Raw genomic sequence first — 24,629 nt, forward strand, 5'->3', positions numbered from 1 at the left:
TAACGCTCCATAGAGAATGGGCCCCATGTAATGCTCCATAGAGAATGGGCTCCATACATAAAAAAATAATCAAATACTCACCTCTCCTTGTTCCCCACTGGCTGTAGGTCCTGTCTCTTCAGCATCTTCAGGCCCTCTGCACTGCTCAGCACAGAGGGTGCACTGTAGTGACGTCATCGCGCCCTCTTCCCTGAGACGTTACAGAGTCAGAAGACACGGAAGAGACAGGACCTGCGGCCAGAGGGGTACAAGGAGAGGTATTTCAAACAGCACCAGCCCCCCCCAACTAACGGGCCCAATAACGTGCCGGTGTCCCCGTTTATGAGTGGACCCCACGCTTGCCCATGGCCCCAGCACTTGCCCGGGGGTGCCAGGTGATAACGTCGGCCCTGGTCCTGTAGCCGGTGCAGGATCAGTCTTGGGCAGGGGTCTGTATAGTCAGGTCTAAAGTGTCTCTATCTCGGGTCCGATGTGATTTGAACATTCATTCAGATCAGGAGCCAATGATCTTACACTGACAGCATGACCCCAACCTGCATGAAGGGTCCATCTGCTACAATAAATCTTTCGGATCCTCAGCAGAGTGGCCATAGATAACATTCAGAATCCGGCCTTGGACTTGTCGGGAAGTGAGCAGCGTCCTGCCACTTCCACACTCTACAAAAAGCATAAATCTCCTGCCACCACCACTATCCCGGGCTCATACTTACAAGAACCAAGATGTCTGATCTCCCGTACTGCTCAGCGGCTGAAGCTTCTCTCCGGCAGCCAGAAGAACGTGAGCAGTGCCTTTTGGGCTGCACTGCAGACGCCCGGCCAGCACAGTACACATTTAAAGATACAGGGCAGCCTTGCCTTCTCTGAAGAAGCAGATGGCTGGGCGAACCTCAACAGCTGCTTGACGACTGGCCTGGAGGGTATGTGCCCCTCTGCCCATCCCGCCCCTGGTCAATATGATACCATCTTTTTCATTAATTGGTTAGGTTAGAAGAAATTTCACTCCAAAACAGTGGATTTGGTACTTTATTACAGTATATTCATACATAGAAAACATGGCAATGAAAAAGTAAACGCACATACATAAAATTGTCCCACCATGAATTAAAAAAAAAACCTTTAAGATACAGATAATACTTGTATATAAAAATATTAATACATTTTCAAATTATATATAAAGTACACAAAAGTCAATAGCCCTAACATATAGTGTACACAGGGTCCCCACATGGTACAAACAAAATACAAGGTCATCAGGATATAACAAAAAATAACAAATACATTGAATCTATTCTGCAATCCCATGTCTGTACAAGACAATAATATGCAAAATTATACAGTGTCAAAGACATGGCCTAGAGTCCAAAAAACCATATGGTTGGCAAAAACATATTTTACTAAACAGAAAAACTTTCCTGCAGAGCAATGTAGATGCCATATCAAGAAGGTTAAGATGGCAGGAAGAGGTTCTGCAGCAGCAGGTTGAATATTACAAAGAATATTGTGCCTCTTTTGTAACAGCCCTGATCATGGAGTGGATATAAATGTCCATAGACTACTACATGGCGATGATGCCTACAAACGAGAGAATGCACAGCTAATACTGAAAATGATACAAATATTAGCAGTCATCCAATTACTATCATGAGGTCCGGGGTAAGTGAATTTGTACAGGTCATTGACCTCTGTGATGACATCTGATATTTTCAATAATTTATAGTGCGGGGTACATTGGGATTCATTAATAAATCTGCCCACTAGAAAACTAGTTACCCATGCTAACCAATTAGAGCTCAACTAAGGTTGTATTAACTGACCTGGAAAAGTAAAAGCTGTTCTGTGATTGGCTAGGATAAGGCTGTTTTAATGAATGCTTCCCAATGTACCACGCCCCGCCATAAATGTTCTTGATTACAGTATGGGCCACAATATTCTATGTGTATAAGCGTCACATTAATCTTATAGTCTGTTGCTACCTTGGGCATGCTATATTGAAATATAAGAAGATGATATCAGTGGGGTCCATGAGGCAGAGCAGTGTGTGGTACGTGTGACATTTCCTAATATCGAGCAATCAATACTGTACCTTGGTCTGGAATGCAAAGTCTGCGTGGACAAGGAAGGGGCTCCCAGATACCAGCTGTAAAACCCGCCGCTCCACCATCACACGCTCATCACCGTCAGCAAGCAGGGCATTTTTGCCGATGATCTTAACAGCAAAATGTTTGCGGGTAGATGAATCTTCCGCCAGCAGGACCATTCCATAACATCCACGGCCAAGCACATGATGGAATAATAATCTCCTCTTGATGGTATCAGTATCAGAGACTGTGCTTTTGGAGCCGGTTGGCCGAACACCGCTGCTTCCTTCAGCTTCTTCAGCGTCCTGCTTTAGATCCATGGCTTTCGGTCCTGATGTAATCCTTCTTTTCTTCTCCTTTTTGTCCCCCGATAAAATGAAGATGGCTCCTCTCTTCTTGGCTCCCATCTTCTGACTTTCTACTTCCTCCTTTTCTTCCACTTCTTCTTTCTTCTGAACTGGTTGTTTGGTCCTCTTGACTGAAGACTTCCTCTCATCATCAGATGTGTCATGGGAAGGTCTTCGCCTCGTCGCTCCTTCTCTCCTCACCACAATCTCCTCCTCCTTTTTTTCCACTTCTCTCTTCTGGACTGGTTGTTTGGTCCTCTTGACTGAAGACTTCCTCTCATCATCAGATGTGTCATGGGAAGGTCTTCGTCTCTTCGCTCCTTCTCTCCTCACCACAATCTCCTCCTCTTTTGTATCCATATTATCGCTTTGCTTTGGGTCAGACGACATCTCCTCCACTGTTGTTGGTCAATTACAACTGTCACTTCCAACTGTAACTCAGTGCACTTCATATGGAATCATCATGCATGCACCACCACTGGTCATGTGATCAGCATCTGACCAATGATATTTAAGAGATAAATGAACATTAGCTGAGATGCAATATTCAGGTAAAATTCAGGTATTCTGTGGGACACAAGGTGCCACATTTACTAATAGTAATAGAACTGCACTAAGTCACCAATTTAACTTACATTGTTATTACAGAGCATCATATGAGTGTAATATAATAAACATTAGCAAGATGTATGATTTCCATCCACTCTACGTATCACAGAAATACAGATGTACTATCTTTTTATTTCCATGTAGTAGAAGCCATCCTAATTGTTTGCAGCATGCTATGGTGATAGATAAGCATGCATAACTGTGCCAAACAGTGAGGAGCACCGAAATGGGACATATGATTCATGTAGCCAGGGGCGTAATGACCGCAGTCGCAGCGACTGTCACTGCCAGGGGGGTCAGGAGCCCGCCGACGGCAGCAGAAATTTCAACTGGATGTGTGTCCGAGGATTGCAGTGCACAGTCCCTTCAGTTACGTGCGCTACAATTCAGGGGCTGGGGGGCAGAGGGGCATATGTATATGTGCAGGTCCGTCCCATCACAGTGGTGAAGACACGTCCACACTGCACACGGTGTACTGCCGTCTGCTGAAGTGGTAGGCGCGCGCCTGAATGCATCTTCTTCCTGCCGGAGAGGAGCTTGGGGGCCTGTGCGGTGACGAGGTGGACGCCGCTTAGCTCCTGATAAGTATATGTCACATCATATATCTGTGCACATAGTATACCACGCTAGTATATAGCAGAAAGGAAACATCAACCAAAAGAGTCCAGGCACGAGGGTGATGCAAATAATTATTTTATTGATAACCAGGTGATAACAGAGGAAATGCAAAATAATGGGGGAAAATTAAAAACAATAAGCAAAGGGGACGCCGAGACAGGAATTACAATTAAAAACAGTGGGAATGGATCATGATTAGAACAGCAAAAGGATAATACAGAGAATCAAGCCACAAATTAATCCAGTATATCAAAAATATATACACATATCCATTACTTAGATATATCTGTACATATGATTATGATAATTAAACTTTACATAAAGTGCAAGTGCCTCCAAAGTATAAATCTACATAAATTATATATCTCATATGTGAACAAATAGATGCAAGAAGGTGCTAGTGCTTCAACAGTATATGTATATATACAAAAGGGCTGATCCCTTATTGTTTGGATGTCAGTGTGAATCCTGTAGAGAGTAGTGCACTGACTTGGACATATGTGCTGCTGACAGATATGTACTTGTATCCACTATAAGCGTTTTAAAAAGGGTGACCACATGTTCATTGTACTCACGCTATAGCAGATACAGATCCCACTCCTGAATGGCGTCCACCCCGAAGGGCATTTTGGTTTTTGCCTTCGTCGGGGGGTGGCATGATTCGGAAAGAGCTATGAGTTAAATGGACAACTATGGCCAATCAGGATGGAAGTATGTCTCCACCAACCAATGGGTGCTGAGGAGGCGTGGCGCGACGCATGACGCGCACCAACGCTACAAGGCAACTATGGCGACCGCGTCATGTGACCCGTGACGCTGTGAGCACGTGATGGAGACACATTATCGGGGTGTCACGGGGCACATGTAGATACAGTCGGCAGGGATGACGTGGAGACCAGGGCGTTCACGCATACCGCCTCTTCAGCAGACATCTAATCTACTGATTGAGTGTGGATGGATCGGATGAAATGCAGAATCTTCCTAATTTATAATAATGGATAAAGAGTATAGCCAGGGGCGTACATAGAAATCATGGGACCCCATATCAAAAGTTCCAATTGGGGCACCCCTCAAAAAAGAAAAAAAACAAAAATTAAATAATTGTCGGGATCACAGAAGAGCAGATCTCACAACTTTCCAGCCTTTATAAAGTAATTTTCCTCCTACTGAAGTCCTAGATTCCTCTTTCATTGACCCCATAAAGTATCATGCCAACAAAAGTGCCCCCCCTAAACACAGTTTGATACCCCCATGGTGAATTCCTCCACATGCACAGTATAATGACCCTACTGTACCCCACCTCAACTCCCAAGGAAAAGTATGATCCCCCCAACTGTGACCCCCACACAGCTCTCCATGCACATTAACACCTTAATGACTGGAGCATTTTCCGTTTTTGCTCCCCTTGTTCCCAGAGCCATAACTTTTTTACTTTTAGGTTAATATGGCCGTGTGAGGGATTATTTTCTGCGGGACAAGTTGTACTTTTGAACGACATATCGTGTACTGGAAAGCATGAAAAAAAATCCAAGTGCGGTGAAATTGCAAAAAAATGCAATTCCACAGTTGTTTTTTTTTTTTTTACCACGTTCACTGAATGCTAAAACTGACCTGCCATTATTATTCTCCAGGTCGGTCATTACAAGTTTGTAGACACCAAACATGTATAGGTTCTTTTTTATTGTAAGCTATGTGCCCACGATGCAGAAATGCTCCGGATTTTTTCCTGAGTGTTTCTGCATCTCCCTGGCAGAAAAAACGCATGTGGATTGTACTTGCGGATTGTACATGCGTTTTTCCTGCCAGGGACAAGCAGATGTGAAGCATTTTTCACTGGCATTTCCTCATGCGGGTTGACAAGCGCTTTCCAAGCGATTTTAGAATCACTTGGAAAGTGCTTGACAACTTGGTCACACTATATAAATCCATGCAACCGGCATGGATGTATATAGTGTGACCGAAGGAATGGTAAAAAAAAAAAATATATATATTATACTTACCTTCTGATGGCCCGCGGTGTGCTTGTCTTGGCTTGCCAGCAGCTCGCGGTAGACTAAAGGACCTGCCGACGTCAGCTGTCGCGTGACCCATCACATGACTAAATGACGTCACCGCAGGTCCTTTTAACCTAACGCGAGCTGCCGGCAAGCCGAGACAAGGACACCGGGGGCCATCAGAAGGTAAATATAATATTTATTTTTTATTTTATTTTTTTTTACAGGTACTATGGTACCCGGGTCCAGAGGAGAGTCTCCACTTCTCCAAACCCGGGTACCATCCCCACATTGAACCGCATGTTATCGGCATATACAGATCCAGTGATGCGGATGACATGCGGTCAAATGCAAGTCAATGGCGGCGAAAACGCCGCGTTTCCACGAAAAAATTGGTAGTGCTGCAGATTTTTCCGTAATGATAATCCGCAGCGGAAATTTCCGCAGCCTGTGCACAGCACATGCGGATTATCATTGGGGAACATGGGAGATCTTCTACCAAGCGTTTTTTAAGCGTTTCTGCAGTGGAATTGCCGCTGCGGAAACGCCTAAAAAAATGCATAGTGGGCACACAGCCTAAGTGGTGAAAAAAAATTCCAAAGTTTGCTTAAAAAAATAAATAAAAAAAAATGGCGCCATTTACTGAGACCCGTAGTGTCTCCATTTTTCGAGATCTGGGGCCAGGTGCTGGCTTATTTTTTGCATGTCGAGCTGACATTTTTATAGATACCATTTTGGGGTAGATCCGCTGTTTTGATCGCCTGTTTTTGCATTTTATTGCAATGTTGCGACGATCAAAAAAACATAATTCTGGCGTTTAGAATTTTTTTCTCGTTACGCCATTTACCGATTGGATTAATTATTTTTTTATATTGATAGATCGGGCGATTCTGAACTCGGCGATACCAAATGTGTGTATGTGCGTTTTTTTGTTTTATTATTTTATTTTGAATGGGGCGAAAGGGGGGGTGATTTAAACTTTTATATTTCTTTATATTTTTAAAAACATTTTTTTTTGTTACACTTTTTGCTTGCTTCAATAGTCTCCATAGGAGACTAGAAGCAGCACTTGTCTGATCGCCTCTGCTGCATACAGGTGATGAGCAGATCGCCTGTATGCAGCAGATTTGCTCACTTGCTATGAGCGACTGACCACTGGGCGGCGCTCATAGCAATTAGGACATGACAACCACAGGGGTCTGCTGCAGACCCCAGGTTGTCATGCCAACCCATCGGTGATTGACAGTGGCATTTAACAGCCGTGGGTGGATCGTGATTTCACCCATGGCTGTTGCGGGCACATGTCAGCTGTATAGATCAGCTGACATGTGCCTGGTTCAGGCACACGAACGCTTGGGGCGTACTAATGGGGCGTACAAGCGCACAAGTACGCTTGGGGTGTACAGTATTAGTACGCTTGGGGCGTACTAATACTAATACCAGGTCATAAAGAGGTTAAAGGGCCTACATACAGTATAATGGCCCACACTATCCCTCCAAACAGTAAGGTGACCCCCACACAGTATGAAGGACCCCACACAAACCTTCACACTGTATAATTCCTTGCACACAGTATATTGGTTCCACATAACCCTCTAAATATTATAATGCCCCCACATAGCCTTCCATATAGTATAATGTGCCCCCCATAATCCTCGACATAGTATAATGCACTCTCCATGGTCCTCCATGCAATAAAATACACTCCCATGGTCCTCCATATAGTATACTGCACTCTTCATAGTCCTCCACACAATATATTGTAGCCCCCATGGTCCTGCATGCAGTATAATGCAGCCCCCATAGGGCATAGTGCGGCCCTCATAGGGCAAAGTGCAGCCACAGTCCTCCAGTAATATGTGCACCACATTTAAATGAATACACACTCACTGATCCTTGCACCCCCGCTGCTTCAGTCTCTGCAGCGCGTCTCCTCAGCTCCACTGCCTGACCCAGTGGTGCGGTGAAGTGACGTCATCGCGCCGCTGCGTCAGATGCAGAGGGGGAATGATGGGAGAGGCAGGACCGGTTTTAGAGAAAGTGGGGCCCTAAGCAAAAGTTTACAATGGGGCCACAAATGCTCACCATCACACTCACAGATTTTGTATGTTTTTACATGCTCTGCGCACAGGCCATTAAACGGGCGTGATTGACAATACTGAAGTCGTTCTATACTCTTTCCCCGGCCTTTTTACACCGACTGAGGAAGAATGATGGGGACAGAACAATCACTAATAGATCAATCTGTCCCCATACACATCATGTTATCAGCAGCACATCTGCAGCTTACACCCGGCAATGTGCTGCTGAGAACAATGATGTTTGTTCTGCCATAAACAATCCAATCACCCGATGAATGAGCAGCATTTTGCTTGTTCGTTGGATGATTGCCGATATATTTACACCTATGAGCGCTCGTCTGTGCAGCCGGGATTTATAAATGTGGAAGCTAAACACACACAAACACATACACACACAGTGTCACATACTGCCACTGTGTCTATACCTGCCCATCTACATATACTATTAGCATACATACAAGTTAGAGTAATGCAATAAAATATATAACCAAACATGCGCACACACGTACACGGCACACACACGTAACACACATGTACATGGCACACACTTATACACGGCACAAACATACACACACACATGCAGCAGCACAAATGCTCAGCAGATACACACATTACACACAGCACATGTCTGCAGGACAACACATGTTCATATAAACACATACAGCTATCTCACAGACAGCACCCACCTCACATACACACTGCTTTATACTGCAGGAGCAGCACAGCACACAGGTGGGCACAGGAGCACTGATGTGGCAGCTCAGGTTGGTAGATGCCGGTCTCTGGCTCCCCTCCCCCAGAGGTCCGTGCAGGAGGACAGGAGCACGCTCCTCTTTCATTCCAGGCCTTCATCAAAGGTCCTGAAGCTCCCCAGACTGCAAGACCTGAGGTGACATCATGGTCACATGACAAGTCACATGATCGTGATGTCACTACAGGTCCTCAACCAGTCTCCATCAGAAGCTTCACTGACAATGCTATTATCAGTGAAGCTCCTGCTGCAGACAGTGGGGGCATGATGAGGGGAGGGCCCAATGCGGGGGGTGGGGCTCCAATGACATCGGGCCCTCCCGGCTCACAGGCCCCATAGCAGTGGTGTCGTGGTCTGCAGCCATTGGTGGTACTCCACTGAGTATAGGTTATAGATTACTGCAATACACAGGAAACGGGGGTAGTGAGTGTTACATGTATATAAGACTAGAAATCGTATCATAAAATATTCTGTGTGATCAGGTGATAATAAATACTAAACATATATATTATACGGATATTAGTCCCATATACAAAGTTTAATGAATTAGACTAAAAATAACCATGATAGTAGATGGAGAAAAGGGGGAATAAATACTAAGTGATTATTAATACATTTATTGAAATTGTGAAAATTAATAGTGAATGTTTATATAAATATATAAAAATGCAGTGACATGTGAACAATAAAGGTTCAGTGACATGAAAAAATATATAAAATATATATTTTATATAAAAATATATATATACAAATTAAGAAAATTACAGTGACGTGAACAATGAATAAAGGAAGGGAAAAAAAGGAGGAGAGGGGCGGTGAGAGGAGGGGGAAAAGGTGAACGTGAGGAAAAACTAAAAAGATAATATTAATACATATATACATGATATCATAACATTGTAATTCTTTTATTAATATCCATACGTGTACTCTCTTAGTGTTTCCACTATAGTATAAAGAATAATACAGACATCAGCTGTTATACATTATACACACTGTCATATATCTGTATATACATACAATGTGTATAACAGTATATCAAATGTCAGTCATATATTATCCTGTATGTGTGAGGGCCTGTGCACACGTTGCAGATTGTCACAGATTTTCTGCACAGATTTGTCATAAAACCTGAAGGGTTTACATCACGTCACTTACATCTATATTAAGCTGCCTCGTTATTTAGTCCATCACTCAAGGACTTTTAATATATTTATCTCTTAATTACTGCTACCCTAAATGCTGTAACTATATTAATGCTTTAATGATTGCACATGCACTTTATAATCCATTTGGATTGTGATATATATATATATATATATATATGTGTATGTATGTATGTGTATATATATATATATATATATATATACACAAAAAAATGGAGGCAGCACTCAATCGTGGAGTCAAAAATAGTTATTTTAACAGCCCATGTGGCTGTGGCAACGTTTCAGTCTCAAGCTGGAGACCTTTCTCAAGCAAATAACAGGTGCTCTGTGCAAAATATTAAAAGCAGCTCAAATACATTCAGTATTTTATCAGCAGGAGATTAACACTACATCTCGTGTGCCGGTCAGGATAATCTGTGTAACACAGGAGGCTGCCAGTGAGGGGTGTGGGCGGATTATACACCGAGCAGAAGACTTAGCTCTGCTACATCTACATCAGAATTTTTAATACGATATATAAAATGTGCCACTCACAATAACATGGAACGAGTCACTGGGCCAACCTGATAACAACCAGAAATATAGCTGAGACCGTCCCTGTGTATATGAACATTTTTTAGTTTATTGATCAACCCTGCAGTATGGAGATCAAAAACCTTTTTGGATAGATTCTATAACAGTAGGACAGTAGATGGACAGGGATCAATGTAACAACCCTGTATCAAACAGACACCCTCTGAAATATAGATTTTTTTATAGGTATAAATAACCAAGATAATCACTGAGCATGTACTCAAAGACCACACATTTACCTAGTATCCAAGAGTTCATGAAGATAAAAGTGACATAAGAAGGTGATTGTACATAGTGTAGTCTGAGTGCAGACCAGACACAATTATCACAATTCAATTATATAAAAGAAGAAAATGGAATTTTCTCACCCATTCTTTCTTTGTTTTCAAGGGATGAGATTAATGTCCAGAGATACCTTTTGAACACAAGGTGGGCTGACCCTATTTAATCCCTGTCAGCTCACAATATTACTGACCCCACAACTCCTGCCCTTACAAGGACAATCCACAGCTAGCCCTGTATGGAGACCCTGCGCTTTCCCTTTTTCATGTCCCTACGCGTTTCATCCAAGTAGAATCCTCAGGGGACTATCTTGTATCCAGGGTATTAAAGTGCTAGGTGCATAGAATCAACATGGGTCCCTCCACTCTCTGTCCTAATCTGCAGAGAGTGGGATGCAGAACAGGGTCTGTATAAATACCTCTCAGTGTGTGAGATTAATTGGTAGTGTCATATGGCTTACCTATAGACATCCCCCTTGTAGGTGTCACCTCCCTGATCCCTTCTAAGATACCATGCATCCACATGTAGGTGCTTCAGCGCAGCATCCGGTGTGTGCGCCACTACTTCCTGAACCTGTGGATCGCATGAAACTCCTCCCACTTCCGGTTTCGCGAACAGCTGTTCCGCGTCACACAGCCGCCTGAATGCAGTCGCTGCGCTCCTCCCACATCAGCTCCGAGGTCAGAGGCGCACATAGCAGTCCCTTGCTGATCTGCGTCCCCACGTCACCTCCGGAGTATGAGCTGCACATTCTGCACTCCACCACTACGCAAATATAGAGGCACATCCTCAATGTCCATTGCTTCAATTTCAGAGCGTGGAACGCATACTCTGCGCTCAAAAATCATAATCATGCACCGAGTCATACAAACAATTCCAAAATGACAATGACAATTCACCATGTCATGAGAATGTTGTGATTAACTAATTTATTTGATGCAGTAAATTATGATTGCGTATAATCAGTGACATTTATTTATTTATTACATAGGTTATTGAGTAAACCGGACAATAGGGTGGAGATAGAAGGGAGGGGTGCGAAATATTTACTTTTATTACAAAACGAGGTGCCTTTTTGGTGAGCCATAAAGAAAGCCACATTTATCATGACCTTATTTGATACACTATCCATAGATCGAGTGGCAAGCATGCCTGCGCTCCTCAGTGTCTCTGAAGGATGGCACGCTGGATGGCAGCGTGCTGCTACCATCCAGCCTTCCATCTCAATGCCGTCCCAGTGTGGGAGAATTCTCCTGCTCAAGCTGTGATGTTTGCCGCCACCGCATGAGCAGGAGAAGTCTCCCACGCTGTCAGTGACGTGCATGAGGCGAGCTGAGTTCATTGGACATGAACTCGGCTCATCTGAATGCCGTCACAGCCAGACACTGAGGAGCTTCACTGAGGAGCTTCTCAGTGTCTGGTGCATGGCAAGCTGGATGGCAGCGTTCTGCTGCGATCCAGACTGTCATGTCAATGTAGCAGAGCTGAAGCCGTCCTGGCAACCATGGAAAGGTAAGGCTGAGGTTGTATTATTATTTTACTTTTATAGCAGAAGACATTGGCTTCAGCTGGAATGGGCGTGACGGTAAGTAAAGTTTAATTTAGAACATTAAAGAATTGTGTCTTTATTTCACTTAAAGGACTTTATTCTGGGTGTTTGTGGTTTTTTTTTACTTTCACCATGGGGTTAGTAATGGGGGTGTCTTATAGACGCCTCTCCATTACTAACCTGGGCTTGATGTCAGCTGGCATTATAAGCTGACATCAACCCCAGCCCTATTACCCCACTGCCACCGCTACAGGGCAGTGGGAAGAGCGAGGCTAAGTGCCAGAATTGGCGCATCCTATGGATGCGCCATTTCTGGGGCGGCTGACGGCAGGTGTTTCTAGCCTGGGAGGGGGCCATATTCATGGCACCCTTCCTGCTCTATTAATATCAGCCCCCAGCTGTCTGCCTAGCCTTTGCTAGCTATTAAAATAGGGGGGACGCCACGTAATTTCTTTTTTGGGTCCCCCATTTTAATAGCTAATAAAGGCTATGTATTCAGCTGGGGGCTGAAATTAGTAGCCGGGGAAGCTCCGTGGGTATTACCCCCTTCCCAGGCTTCAAAGATCTGCCCCAGCTGTCTGCTTAACCTCCGCTAAGACTAAAATTATGGGGAGCCCCACGCCAATTTTTTTTTTTAATAAATCCTTTATTTTAACACTAAATGACAAGTACAGTAACCAACACTGTCACTGTACTTATTATATATGTGATTGACATGTTTCTATCTATCTAATCTATGTGTGATGCTCTATTCTTTCTGTTCTAAATTGTCGTGTACCGGTGTATGCCGCTGCTGAATTGCCGGCTTTTCATGTTTAACTGTGAGCACTGTTCCCATCAATTTGGGCAATCACTGTAATGCCACAACCACCATGGCTGTGACAATATAGTGAGTGGCAGACAATCCCTGCATGATTGGTGCCCTAAATAGCGCCAAACATGCAGGACGGGGACCCAAGCTCCCGCCCGAGGATCTCGAAAGTACTCGGCAAGCTCCGAGCATCTCGAATACTGAGATGCTCGGGCGAGTACCGAGCAGTGGCGAGCATGCTCGCTCATCACTACAACATATTAAAAACACTATTCCCATTATTGGGGAGTGGGTCTCCCATAGTCTTTGCCTATGCCTTTCAAGCAAAAGCTGCCAAAAATTAGGACGGAGGAACTTGCAATGCCCCTTACAAGAGCCATGCAGTACAGCATATTAAAAACATTATTCTCATTATTGGGGAGTGGGTCTCCCATAGTCTTTGCCTATGCCTTTCAAGCAAAAGCTGCCAAAAATTAGGACGGAGGAACTTGCAATGCTAGCAACACGGACCACGGTCACCCTGGTGGTATAGTGGTGGTGGAGGCTAAGGATAAGGAGAAGAGCAAAAAACAGCCGAAATGAGGAAGCGTATACCCATGTGTGGGTGTGAAGCGGTGCATGGGAATACACCTCCCGAAATAACACAGTGGATTTGACTTTATGTTACTCTGCTGTCATTTGGTGGTGATGAGAAGTCTGGCCCAATCCAGCCCTTGTTCATTTTGATAAGGGTCAGCTTGTTAGCATTGTCAGTTAACAGGCGAGTGCGCTGATCAGTTATAATTCCCCCAGTGGCACTAAAAACACACTCCGATAACACGCTAGTGGCAGGGCAGGCCAGGACCTCCAAAGCGTACAGAGTGAGTTCATTCCAAGAGTCCAGCTTGGATACCCAATAATTAAAAGGCACAGAGGAATCACGGAGGACGCTGGTATGGTCGGCAAGGTACTCTCTCACCATCTTTTGAAACTTTCCACTCCTTGTGAGAGTACCCCGCGCCTCAGGGCCTGTAAGCTGGGCGGGTCTCAGAAAACTGTCCCAGAACGTTGACAGTGTTCCCCTGCCTCTGCTGGATTGAAGTTGCGTCTCTCTCGCTTGTACGCCTTGGTTGGGCAATGAACTGTGACCTCTGCCGCTAGCGTGTTCAGATGGGAATTTTTTTAACAGTTCTGCAGCAAGGGCCTTCTGGTACTGACCCATTTTTGTAGACCTCTCCACCTCAGGAATAAGAAGAGTGAAAGATCTCCTTGTAGCGGGGATCTAAAAGTGTCACCAACCAGTAATGACTGTCACATTTTGACAACACGAGGGTCACGGTTAAGGCAGCGTAACATAAAGTCAGCCATGCGTGTCAGACTGGTAACGGGCAAGACTTCTGTGTCCTCACCAAGATGACGACTGACCATGCTCTCCTCCTCCTCCTCCCCCCTGTCCTCAGGCCACCCACGCTGAACCGACGGTATGACAGTTGTACAGGTACTACCGTCTACAGCGCATGATACTAGCTCCTGTTCTTCCTCCTCCTCCTCTCCCTCATTGTCCCCCAATGCACATTGGGATGAGATGAGGCTGGGCTGTGTGTAATCACCCGCTACGGCTTCTTGATCCATCTCATCATACTCTGGCTGCAATGCCTCCTCTTTAATTCTCTGCAGAGAGCGTTGCAAAAGACCGACAAGTGGGATGCTGACGCTAATCATGGCGTCATCGCCACTCACCATCTTGGTGGACTCCTCAAAGTTTGTCAGGATGGTACATATGTCAGACATCCAGGTCCACTCCTGAGGTCTTATGTGTGGAGTCTGACCTGAATATCGACAGCCTTGTTGCAGCTGGTACTCCACAACTGCTCTCTTCTGCTCACAAATGCTTTGCAACATGTGGAGGGTAGAGTTCCAACGTGTGGGGACATCACACACCAGTTGGTGTGCCGGAAACTGCAAACGCTGCTGCAACACAGCAAGGGCGGCGGAAGCTGTAGCCAACTTCCGAAAATGAGCTGACAGGTGGTGTACTTTGACGAGCAGATCTGGCAACGTGGGGTATGATTTAAGAAACCGCTGAACAATGAGGTTAAGTACATGAGCCAGGCATGGTACGTGTGTGATCTCGCCTCAGAGCCGCCACAAGGTTATGGCCATTGTCACACACGACCATGCCTGGATGTAGGTTCAGCGGTCTCAGCCACAGATCTGCCTGCTTTTTCACAGCTGTCCAACACTCACAAGCAGTGTGAGGTGTATCACCTAAGCTTATGAGTTTCAGCACAGCCTGTTGCCGCTTGGCTGAGGCAGTACTGCAGTGCTTCCAGCTTGTAACTGATGTGGTGATATCTGAGATGAAGGCTGAACATGAGGAGGAGGAGGAGGATGATGCGCAGGAGCTGTACACTGTGGGGGCAACTCTGACTGACATAGGGCCCGCAATCCCCGGTGTGGGGAGGATGTGTTCCCTCCCAAGGTCCGACTGGGTCCCGGCTTCCACTATGTTTACCCAGTGTGCCGTCAGGGAGATGTACCGTCCCTGGCCACAAGCACTTGTCCACGTGTCCGTTGTCAGGTGGACTCTCCCAGTAACTGCGTTATTGAGGGCAGGGCAGATGTTTTAGGACACGTGCTTGTGTAGTGCGGGGATGGCACACCGGGCAAAATAGTATTGGCTGGGGACCGAGTACCGAGGGACGGCCACCGCCATAAGGTTGCGGAAGGATTCCATCTCCACCAGCCTAAAAGGCAGCATTTCCAACGCAAGCAGTCATGAAATGTGCGAATTTAGGACTGTAGCCTGTGGGGCGTTGGCTGCGAATTTGCGCTTTCCTTCAAAGGTCTGGGATATGGACAATTGAACGCTGCGGTGGGACGTGGACGTTGATGCTGTTTCTTGAGAAACTGCCATAACAAGTGAAGACTAAGAGGAGGGGGCATCTTTACATGCAGTATGGACAGGGGATTGCCTTGCACATACAACAGGGGGTTCTCTTACACGCACAACAGCGGAAGAAGCTGTGGTGACACCCGCTGACACTGGTCGTGGACCCTGGGGTTCGCCCCACAAAGTCGGGTGCTTTGCTGACATGTGCCTGATCATGCTGGTGGTGGTCAGGCTGATAGTTTTGTCACCCCTGTTGATGCTGGCATGGCAGGTGGTATAAATGGCCTTTTTGAGGTTATCAGCAGAGTCTTTAAAAAAAATTCCAGACTCTGGAAGACCTACCAGTTGTACTGGCAACGTCCCTCGTGTTGGTGTTACGGGGAACGGTTGCCCGCCTTCTGTCTGCGGCCACCACACTGCTTCTTCATGCCTGTTGGGGTACTCTGTCTCCCTCTCCCTGTGTGCTGCTGGCCTCGCTCTGCGTGTCCTCCTGCCACGTTGGTTCAGTTACTAGATCATCCACCACCTCCTCCTCTTCCACTTCCACACCACGGTCCTCCTCCTCAGTTCGTGGCAATTGTGTCTCGTCATAGTCCACCTCTTGTGACAAATTGCAAGCGTCGCCTTCCTGTGGCTGTGGCTGTTCAAATATTTGGCCATCGCTACATGGGATCTCCTCTTCCACCACTTCAAGCGGAGCAGGCGAGGGGCCCAAATATGGAAAAGGACTAGTGAACAGCTCTTCAGAGTGTCCAACTGTGGGATCAGTTGCTGTCTGACGACACTCGGCATGGTGGGAGGAAGGAGCATCAGGGTGAGGAGGAGTATGCGGTCGAGACTCACGGCTACTAAGACTTGACCGTGTGGAAGACAGACCGGAGGTGGTGGTGCCCAGGTGACTGGAAGTATTATCTGCTATCCAATTAATAACCTGTTCACACTGATCAGTTCGCAATAGTGGTGTTGTTGTGTGCTTCCCTAGTAATTTGGTCAAGAACTGGGAGTGAGAAGATATGGCTGTTGGTTGTGGCACATTTTCACCTTGGCTACGGCCCCGTCCTCTGCACGCACCATCACCAGAACGTCCAGTTCCACGTCCCTTGCCAAGCACTTTGCCCGTTGTAAATGAAGTAAAATAGCTTACAATCGCATTATCAATGGCAAAACAGTAATAAAAAGGAGATTAGAACCATGGAAGAGGAAAACCATAGTTCTAGTTCTCTGGCCTACACCAGAATCTTTTAAACAGATATATTTGTGTCTGAACAGTCAGCGAGACACTGAAACTGTTTTTTTTTATGTAAAAAAGGCAAAAAGGTGGATTACACCCAGATTTGAACCGTGGAAGAAGAAAACCACAGTTCTAGTTCTCTGGCCTACACCCGAATCTTTTAAACAGATATATTTGTGTCTGAACAGTCAGCAAGACACTCAAACTGTTTTTTTTTTTATGGAAAAAAGGCAAAAAGGTGGATAACACCCAGATCTGAACCGTGGAAGAGGAAAACCACATTTCTAATTTCCTGGTGTATACCAGACTTTTTAAAATAGATATATTTGTGTCTGTCACAGTCAGTGAGACACTCAAACTGTTTTTTTTTATGTAAAAAAGACAAAAAGGTGGATAACACCCAGATATGAACCGTGGAAGAGGAAAACCACATTTCTAATTTCCTGGTGTATACCAGACTTTTTAAAATAGATATATTTGTGTCTGAACAGTCACTGAGACACTCAAACTGTTTTTTATTTATGGAAAAAAATGCAAAAAAGTGGATAATACAGAGATTTGAACTGTGGAACTGCAAAACCACAGTTCTAGTTATCTGCCCGAAACCAGACTCTTTTAAACAGATATATTTGTGTCTGAACACTCACAGACACACTCAATTTTTTTTTTTTTGGGAGGGGGGGTAACAAAAGGTTAATAAGACGGGTATTTGTACAGTCTGACTGAGGGAAAAAAAAAGAGGATTTAGATGAAAAAAAAAGGATTTTTCCTGGCCCCTGAGACCTGGGGCTAAGTCTAGCAGCACACAGGACTGTAATGCAGTGTTTGTTGGTATAACCACTGCGCCTCCTATACAGCCTGCCAGCCTGATATCTGGGATGGATATTAGTCCTCAGAAGGACTGTTTGTTTGATTTTGCAGGCTATAGAGACCCTACACTACCTATTTCGCAGTATAAATCTCTCCCTAGCTCAGCAGCACTCTCCCTACACTGTCTGATCCAGAGCGACTGTGTCCAAGATGGCGGTGCCCGGTTTTAAATACTCAAGGTGACGCTGTGCGGCCAGCCATTCACTGTAATGCCCACAACCAACATGGCTGTGGCACTACAGTGACTGGCTGGCAATCCCTGCATGTTCATTGGCTCTGTAAAGAGCGCCAAACATGCAGGGCGGAGACCCGAGCTCCCGCCCGAGTAACCCGAAAATGCTCGGTGCTCGCCGTGTATCCCGAGTAGTGAGATGCTCGGGCAAGTACAGAGCAGTGTCGAGCATGCTCGCTCAACACTAGTCCTTACTGTAATGTAAAATCACAACCGAATATACAGTCATATGAAAAAGTTTGGGCACCCCTATTAATCTTAAGCTTAATGTTTTATAAAAATTGGTGTTTTTGCAACAGCTATTTCAGTTTGATATATGTAATAACTGTTGGACACAGTAATGTTTCTGCCTTGAAATGAGGTTTATTGTGCTAACAGAAAATGTGCAATCTGCATTCAAACAAAATTTGACCGGTGCATAAGTATGGGCACCCTTATCATTTTCTTGTTTTAAATACTCCTGCCTACTTTTTACTGACTTACTAAAGCACTTTTTTTGGTTTTGTAACCTCATTGAGCTTTGAACTTTATAGCCAGGTGTATGCAATCATGAGAAAAGCTACTTAAAGTGGCCACTTGCAAGTTGTTCTCCTGTTTGAATCTCCTCTGAAGAGTGGCATCATGGGCTCCTCAAAACAACTGTCAAATGATCTGAAAACAAAGATTATTCAACATAGTTGTTCAGGGGAAGGATACAAAAAGCTGTCTCAGAGATTTAACCTGTCAGTTTCCACTGTGAGGAACATAGTAAGGAAATGGAAGAACATAGGGACAGTTCTTGTTAAGGCCAGAAGTGTCAGGACAAGAAAAACATCAGAAAGGCAGAGAAGATGAATGGTGAGATCAGTCAAGGACAATCCTCAGACCACCTCCAGAGAGCTGCAGCATCAACTTGCTGCAGATGGTGTCACTGTGCATCGGTCAACTATACAACGCACTTTGCACAAGGAGAAGCTGTATGGGAGAGTGATGCGAAAGAAGCCGTTTCTGCAAGTACGCACAAACAGAGTCGGCTGAGGTATGCAAAAGCACATTTGAAGAAGCCTATTTCTTTTTGGAAGAAGGTCCTGTGGACTGATGAAACCAAGATTGAGTTGTTTGGTCATACAAAAAGGCGTTATGCATGGTGGCAAAAAAACACAGCATTCCAAGAAAAACACTTGCTACCCACAGTAAAATTTGGTGGAGGTTCCATCATGCTTTGGGGCTGTGTGGTCAATGCCGGCACTGGGAATCTTGTTAAAGTTGAGGGACGCATGGATTCCACTCAGTATCAGCAGATTCTTGGCAATAGTGTTCAAGAATCAGTGATAAAGTTGAAGTTACGCAGTGGATGGATCTTTCAGCAAGACAATGATCCAAAACACCGCTCCAAATCTACTCAGGCATTCATGCAGAGGAACAATTACAATGTTCTGGAATGGCCATCCCAGTCCCCAGACCTGAATATCATTGAACATCTGTGGGATCATTTGAAGAGGCTGTCCATGCTCGGCGACCATCAAACTTAACTGAACTGGAATTGTTTTGTAAAGAGGAATGGTCAAAAATACCTTCATCCAGGATCCAGGAACTCATTAAAAGCTACAGGAAGCGACTAGAGGCTGTTATTTTTGCAAAAGGAGGATCTACTAAATATTAATGTCACTTTTCTGGTGAGGTGCCCATACTTATGCACCTGTCAAATTTTGTTTGAATGCAGATTGCACATTTTCTGTTAGTACAATAAACCTCATTTCAAGGCAGAAACATTACTGTATCCAACAGTTATTACATATATCAAACTGAAATAGCTGTTGCAAAAACACCAATTTTTATAAAACATTAAGCTTAAGATTAATAGGGGTGCCCAAACTTTTTCATATGACTGTATCTGGGGATGAAAGAAAGAAATAAAAGTTCATAGTTAGAATATCTTCACTAGGTAAGTACCTATCAGGAAAGGACCTGATTAAAAAAACATACAATAACATAGTGAATATATGTATATATATATATGTATTCTGGTGCTGAAATTGCCAGCAGGTGCTAGAATGAATGGGCTGAGCACTGGTCCTCCTTCTCCACCTTGTACTTCCAGTCCACAGTATACAAAGGTACTGAACAGTTCGGCAGGCGGCACTAATGCGTACTATGGCATCCAGTATAAAAAACACATGTGGCACAGTATACATTTTTTACAATGGAGTACCATGGGCAATGGATGCCACTGTACGACATCCATGACAGCCTTTCATTAGATGAATACGTTGGAAGCTTTTCCCTCATATGCGTTTAATGGAAGGAAAATGCATTGTGAAAAAAGTCTTAACGTAACGTTAATTAAAAACTGTGGGTGTTTTTAACACCAATACTGGATCTAAATGGGGAAGAAGCATAGAAGATAAACGTAGCAAAAATCATCAAAAATTCTACTAAAGCCCTTCCATGCGCATTAGGATGTCCGCCACAGGTGCCCGATATTGACGGGTTCAGTGGACACTCTAATGTGTATGGGTGCGCCAGCTAACTGATGGTCGGGGTACATGTCGATTGGGCATTTCCGATTTAGGATCGCTTTGTTCTCCTTGAGATAAGCTGTTGGCAGTGGTGTCTGGCGGCAGTTGTTTCATAGAAAACACAGGAGCGCCTCAATCTATGAGAGAGCTGGCCGAGATGGCTGCCGGCCAAACCATCATTCAGCTGAGAGCCATCTAATTTGTATAGGGGCCTTAACACTGCATTGTGAATGCGGCCTAGTATGCAGCTACACTTCTATTAATTGGTTCGTTCTAAAGCATACACGTCAAACTCCAAATCTGGCCCTCAAGGTGGTTTTATTTGTCCAGTGACTCCAGAACCACCACCCCTATGTCGGGCCTATTATACTGTATGGAGGACTATGTGGGGCCATAATACTGTATGGAGGACTATGTGGGGCCATTATACTGTATGGAGGACTATGTGAGGCCATTATTCTGTATGGAGGACTATGTTGGGCCCATTATTCTGTATGGAGAACTATGTGGGGCCCATTATTCTGTATGGAGGACTATGTGGGGCCCATTAATCTGTAGGAGGACTATGTGGAGCCCATTATTCTGTATGGAGGACTATGCAGGGCCCATTATTCTGTTTGGAGGACTATGTGGGGCCATTATTCTGTATGGAGGACTATGTGGAGATCATTAATCTGTATGGAGGACTATGTGGAGCCCAGTATTCTGTATGGAGGTCTATGCAGGGCCCATTATTCTGTTTGGAGGACTATGTGGGGCCATTATTCTGTATGGAGGACTATGTGGGACCATTATTCTGTATGGAGGACTATGTGGGGCCCATTATATTGTATATTGGTTGTCCCACGACTTTGTCCAAGTTTTACATTTTGGCCCTCTGTGTGTTTGAGTTTGACATCCCTGTTCTAAAGTATATTTTGGACTGATTTAAAGATACCCTTTCAAGTCCCCCAAACAGACCCATTTTCATTTAGTGCTCCAATCCTGCACCCATGTCAAATCCTTGAAGACACAGACAATAGTTAATATATGGCTATTGCTGTCCTGGACGATGCTAATTAACTTGGACTAGTGCTAGTCCTGGGGGGTTTGATTTACCCAGAAGAGTCTTACCTCAGCCTTCATGTGGGCATGATTGACGTCCTCCTTACTGGTCCTGTCATCTCTGCAGTGCAGTGAGGAGGACGTTAATCGTGCCCAGGGGTCTTCATTACAGCATCTGAGGCCGGACTGCTCTGGTGAGGTGACACCCCCTGGACATGGGTGCTCTATCATAGCAGCAAGTAATCAAATACTCACCTTTTTATGGTAAAATATATGCTCGACTTGTTTTCCAAGATTTGCTTGATAGTGTGAAGGTCATATGTTGATGGATTTTTAATGACTATATCATTTGGGAGGCCACATACCACAACAGCAGTGGGGTCTCCAGCCATCTTTTCATATGGGATGGGTACTGGCGTTGTTCTTCCTAATGCCTTACCTTATTTGGAATATTAAAAGGAAAAATAATACAGAATAACTAGTATGACTGAAATGCATTCAAAACCACTTGGAGAAGTTTTGCAAATTTTTTACTTTTGAGCCAAATTTTAAAATATATCAGTTGCAGCTTTTACATAGTTTCTAATTTGGAAACATGGAGTCTCTTTTAACAACACACACACTGTAAAAGACCAGAAATTGCCTGGAAATAGAAAATATGACTGGTTTACGCTTAATAGTAATTTGCCATCAGACAAATTCGATTGTATAAATCAGGTTTTTATGTTACACATATTTTAAAAAAACTGACTATATATATATATTTTCATATAACTATCTACATAAAAAAATCTGAAATTTAGTAATTTTCACATTGGCCACTAGGTCTAATATCAGACTGTTACTTCCAGGTTGTTACAGAAACTTTTCAGCAGTCTTATTATCATCACAGACCGGATTACAATGAAGTATTAGGCTAAGTTCCCACAATGAGTATTTGGTTCATTTTTGAGGTTGCAGATGTTTTGCAGCATTTCTACACCATTTAGTTAAATTAGGCTACTTACGTTTTTGAGGTTTTTTTTTACATACGTCACATTTTTTCTCTTTTTGGTACGTCATGTTATAAATAAAACCGCTTTGTTTTGGATACTTCCTGTTACTTGGATTTCATAGAACTTTATTGATAAAGTCATGTGCGAATTATATGCATTTTTTGTGAATTTCCATTGCGGAAACGCACTAAAAACACATGGTTTTTACATCTGGATTTTGCTCAACTCATTCAAATCTATAGGGAAAATCTGCAAATATAAAACATTTTTACAAGAAGAAAAACTGATACGTTGTGGATTTCAAAAACGCAACTGTAGCATCGGCGTCTCTGCCCCTTGCTAGGCAGAGAAGCCGTCCCTCTCACCTCCCCGCTCCTGGCGCGGCGTCCTCCAGCGCTTCTCTCCACGCTGCTGCAGTCCTAAGGAGTCCCCGGCCAATTGCAGGAGGACCTCCCATATATAAGGCACCTCCTCCAAAATGGAGGTGCCCGAGCAAAGTTGTTTGCACTGTGTCTGATCTGTGCTTCAGCCCTCAGGTCAAGCTGCTAGCCTGACTTCTCGTCCTGCCTGCCAGCCTGTTATCTGCCCATTACCTGCCGAGCCTGCCAGCCTGCTCACCTGGATCGCTCACCTGTTACCTGCCTGTTACCTGCCTTGGCTATCTGTCCGCTCACCTGGGAGCATCCGCCTGCCCTGTCTGTCAGACCGCTCACCTGGGAGAGTCCACCAGTTACCTGCCTGTTACCTGCCTCGTCTGTCTGCCCGCTCACCTGGGAGCACCCGCCTGTTACCTGCTGTGTCCCTCACCCCGCTCACCTGGGAGCGCCCACCAGTTACCTGCCAGTTACCTGCCTCGTCTGTCTGCCCGAAGCTTCCTTTCCCTGAAGCAAGCCTTCTCCTCTGCCCCTGTGCTGCACCGTCCAGACTGCAACAAACAGTTCTACCTGGAGGTTGATGCTTCCTCCTCTGGAGCCGGAGCGGTGCTCACCCAAAAGTCTTCATCCAGGAGAATGGTAACCTGCAGCTTTTTCTCCAAAATCTTTTCCTCCTCTGAGCGCAATTATTCCATAGGAGACCGAGAACTGCTGGCCCTCAAATTGGCGCTGGAGGAGTGGCGCTATCTGCTTGAAGGGGCTCTATACCCGGTGATCATCTACACGGATCACAAAAATCTGGCATATCTCCCAAATGCCCAGAGACTTAATCCAAGTCAGGCCCGGCGGTCTTTGTTTTTTGCCCGCTTCGATTTCATCCTTCATTTCCGCCCGGCGGACAAGAATGTCAAAGCTGATGCCTTGTCTCAATCCTTCCTGTCCTCCGACCAAGAGGAGGAGCCTATGCACATTATCGACCCCTCCACGGTGATGAATGTGGTCCCCTTGGATTTGACTCGTCTTCCACCCGGCAAGACATTCGTGGCGGTTCCTGACCGTGAGAGGGTTCTTCGCTGGGGTCATTCTTCTAAACTAGCTGGCCATGCCGGCCAAAAGAAGACTTTTCTGCTCATTTCCCGGCATTCCTGGTGGTCTACCCTGCATAAGGATGTGGTAGACTTCGTCTCTGCCTGTTCATCTTGTGGCCGCAACAAAGTTCCCAGACACTTACCAGCCGGCCATCTCCTGCCGCTTCCCGTACCTGTTGCCCCTTGGCGACACATCGCCAAGGACTTCATTACCGATCTCCCTGTTTCCGCCGGGTGTACTGTCATTTGGGTGGTCGCGGACCGCTTTTCTAAAATGGCTCATTTCATTCCCTGCCTGGTCTCCCGTCTGCACCTGAGCTGGCTAAGGACTTTATCCGCCATATCTTCCGTCTCCATGGCCTACCCCTCCACATCGTGTCGGATCGAGGGGTTCAGTTCACCTCACGCTTCTGGAGAGCCACATATAAACTACTGGACGTCACCCTGGACTTCTCCTCCGCTTACCACCCTCAGTCCAATGGTCAAGTGGAGCGGATCAATCAGATCCTTACCAGCTACCTCCGGCACTTTGTTAATGCCCACCATTCTGATTGGGTGGACCTCCTTCC

General features: G+C 45.1%; 1 protein-coding gene across 1 annotated transcript in view; it reads right to left on the minus strand.

Moving 5' to 3' along the window:
* Nucleotides 1-21,854: 21,854 nt before the first annotated feature.
* The window catches only part of LOC141242786 (general transcription factor II-I-like), a 36,639-nt gene continuing 33,864 nt past the window's right edge, over nucleotides 21,855-24,629 (minus strand). Inside the window, exon 5 of the mRNA XM_073668868.1 lies at nucleotides 21,855-22,042. Within this exon, the coding sequence (XP_073524969.1) occupies nucleotides 21,855-22,042 (188 nt within the window). The remainder of the gene's footprint in view (nucleotides 22,043-24,629) is intronic.

Source organism: Phyllobates terribilis, unplaced genomic scaffold (genome assembly GCF_046119375.1).
Source record: "Phyllobates terribilis strain yellow unplaced genomic scaffold, ASM4611937v1 Scaffold_1077__1_contigs__length_431683, whole genome shotgun sequence".
NCBI classification, from domain to species: domain Eukaryota; kingdom Metazoa; phylum Chordata; class Amphibia; order Anura; family Dendrobatidae; genus Phyllobates; species Phyllobates terribilis.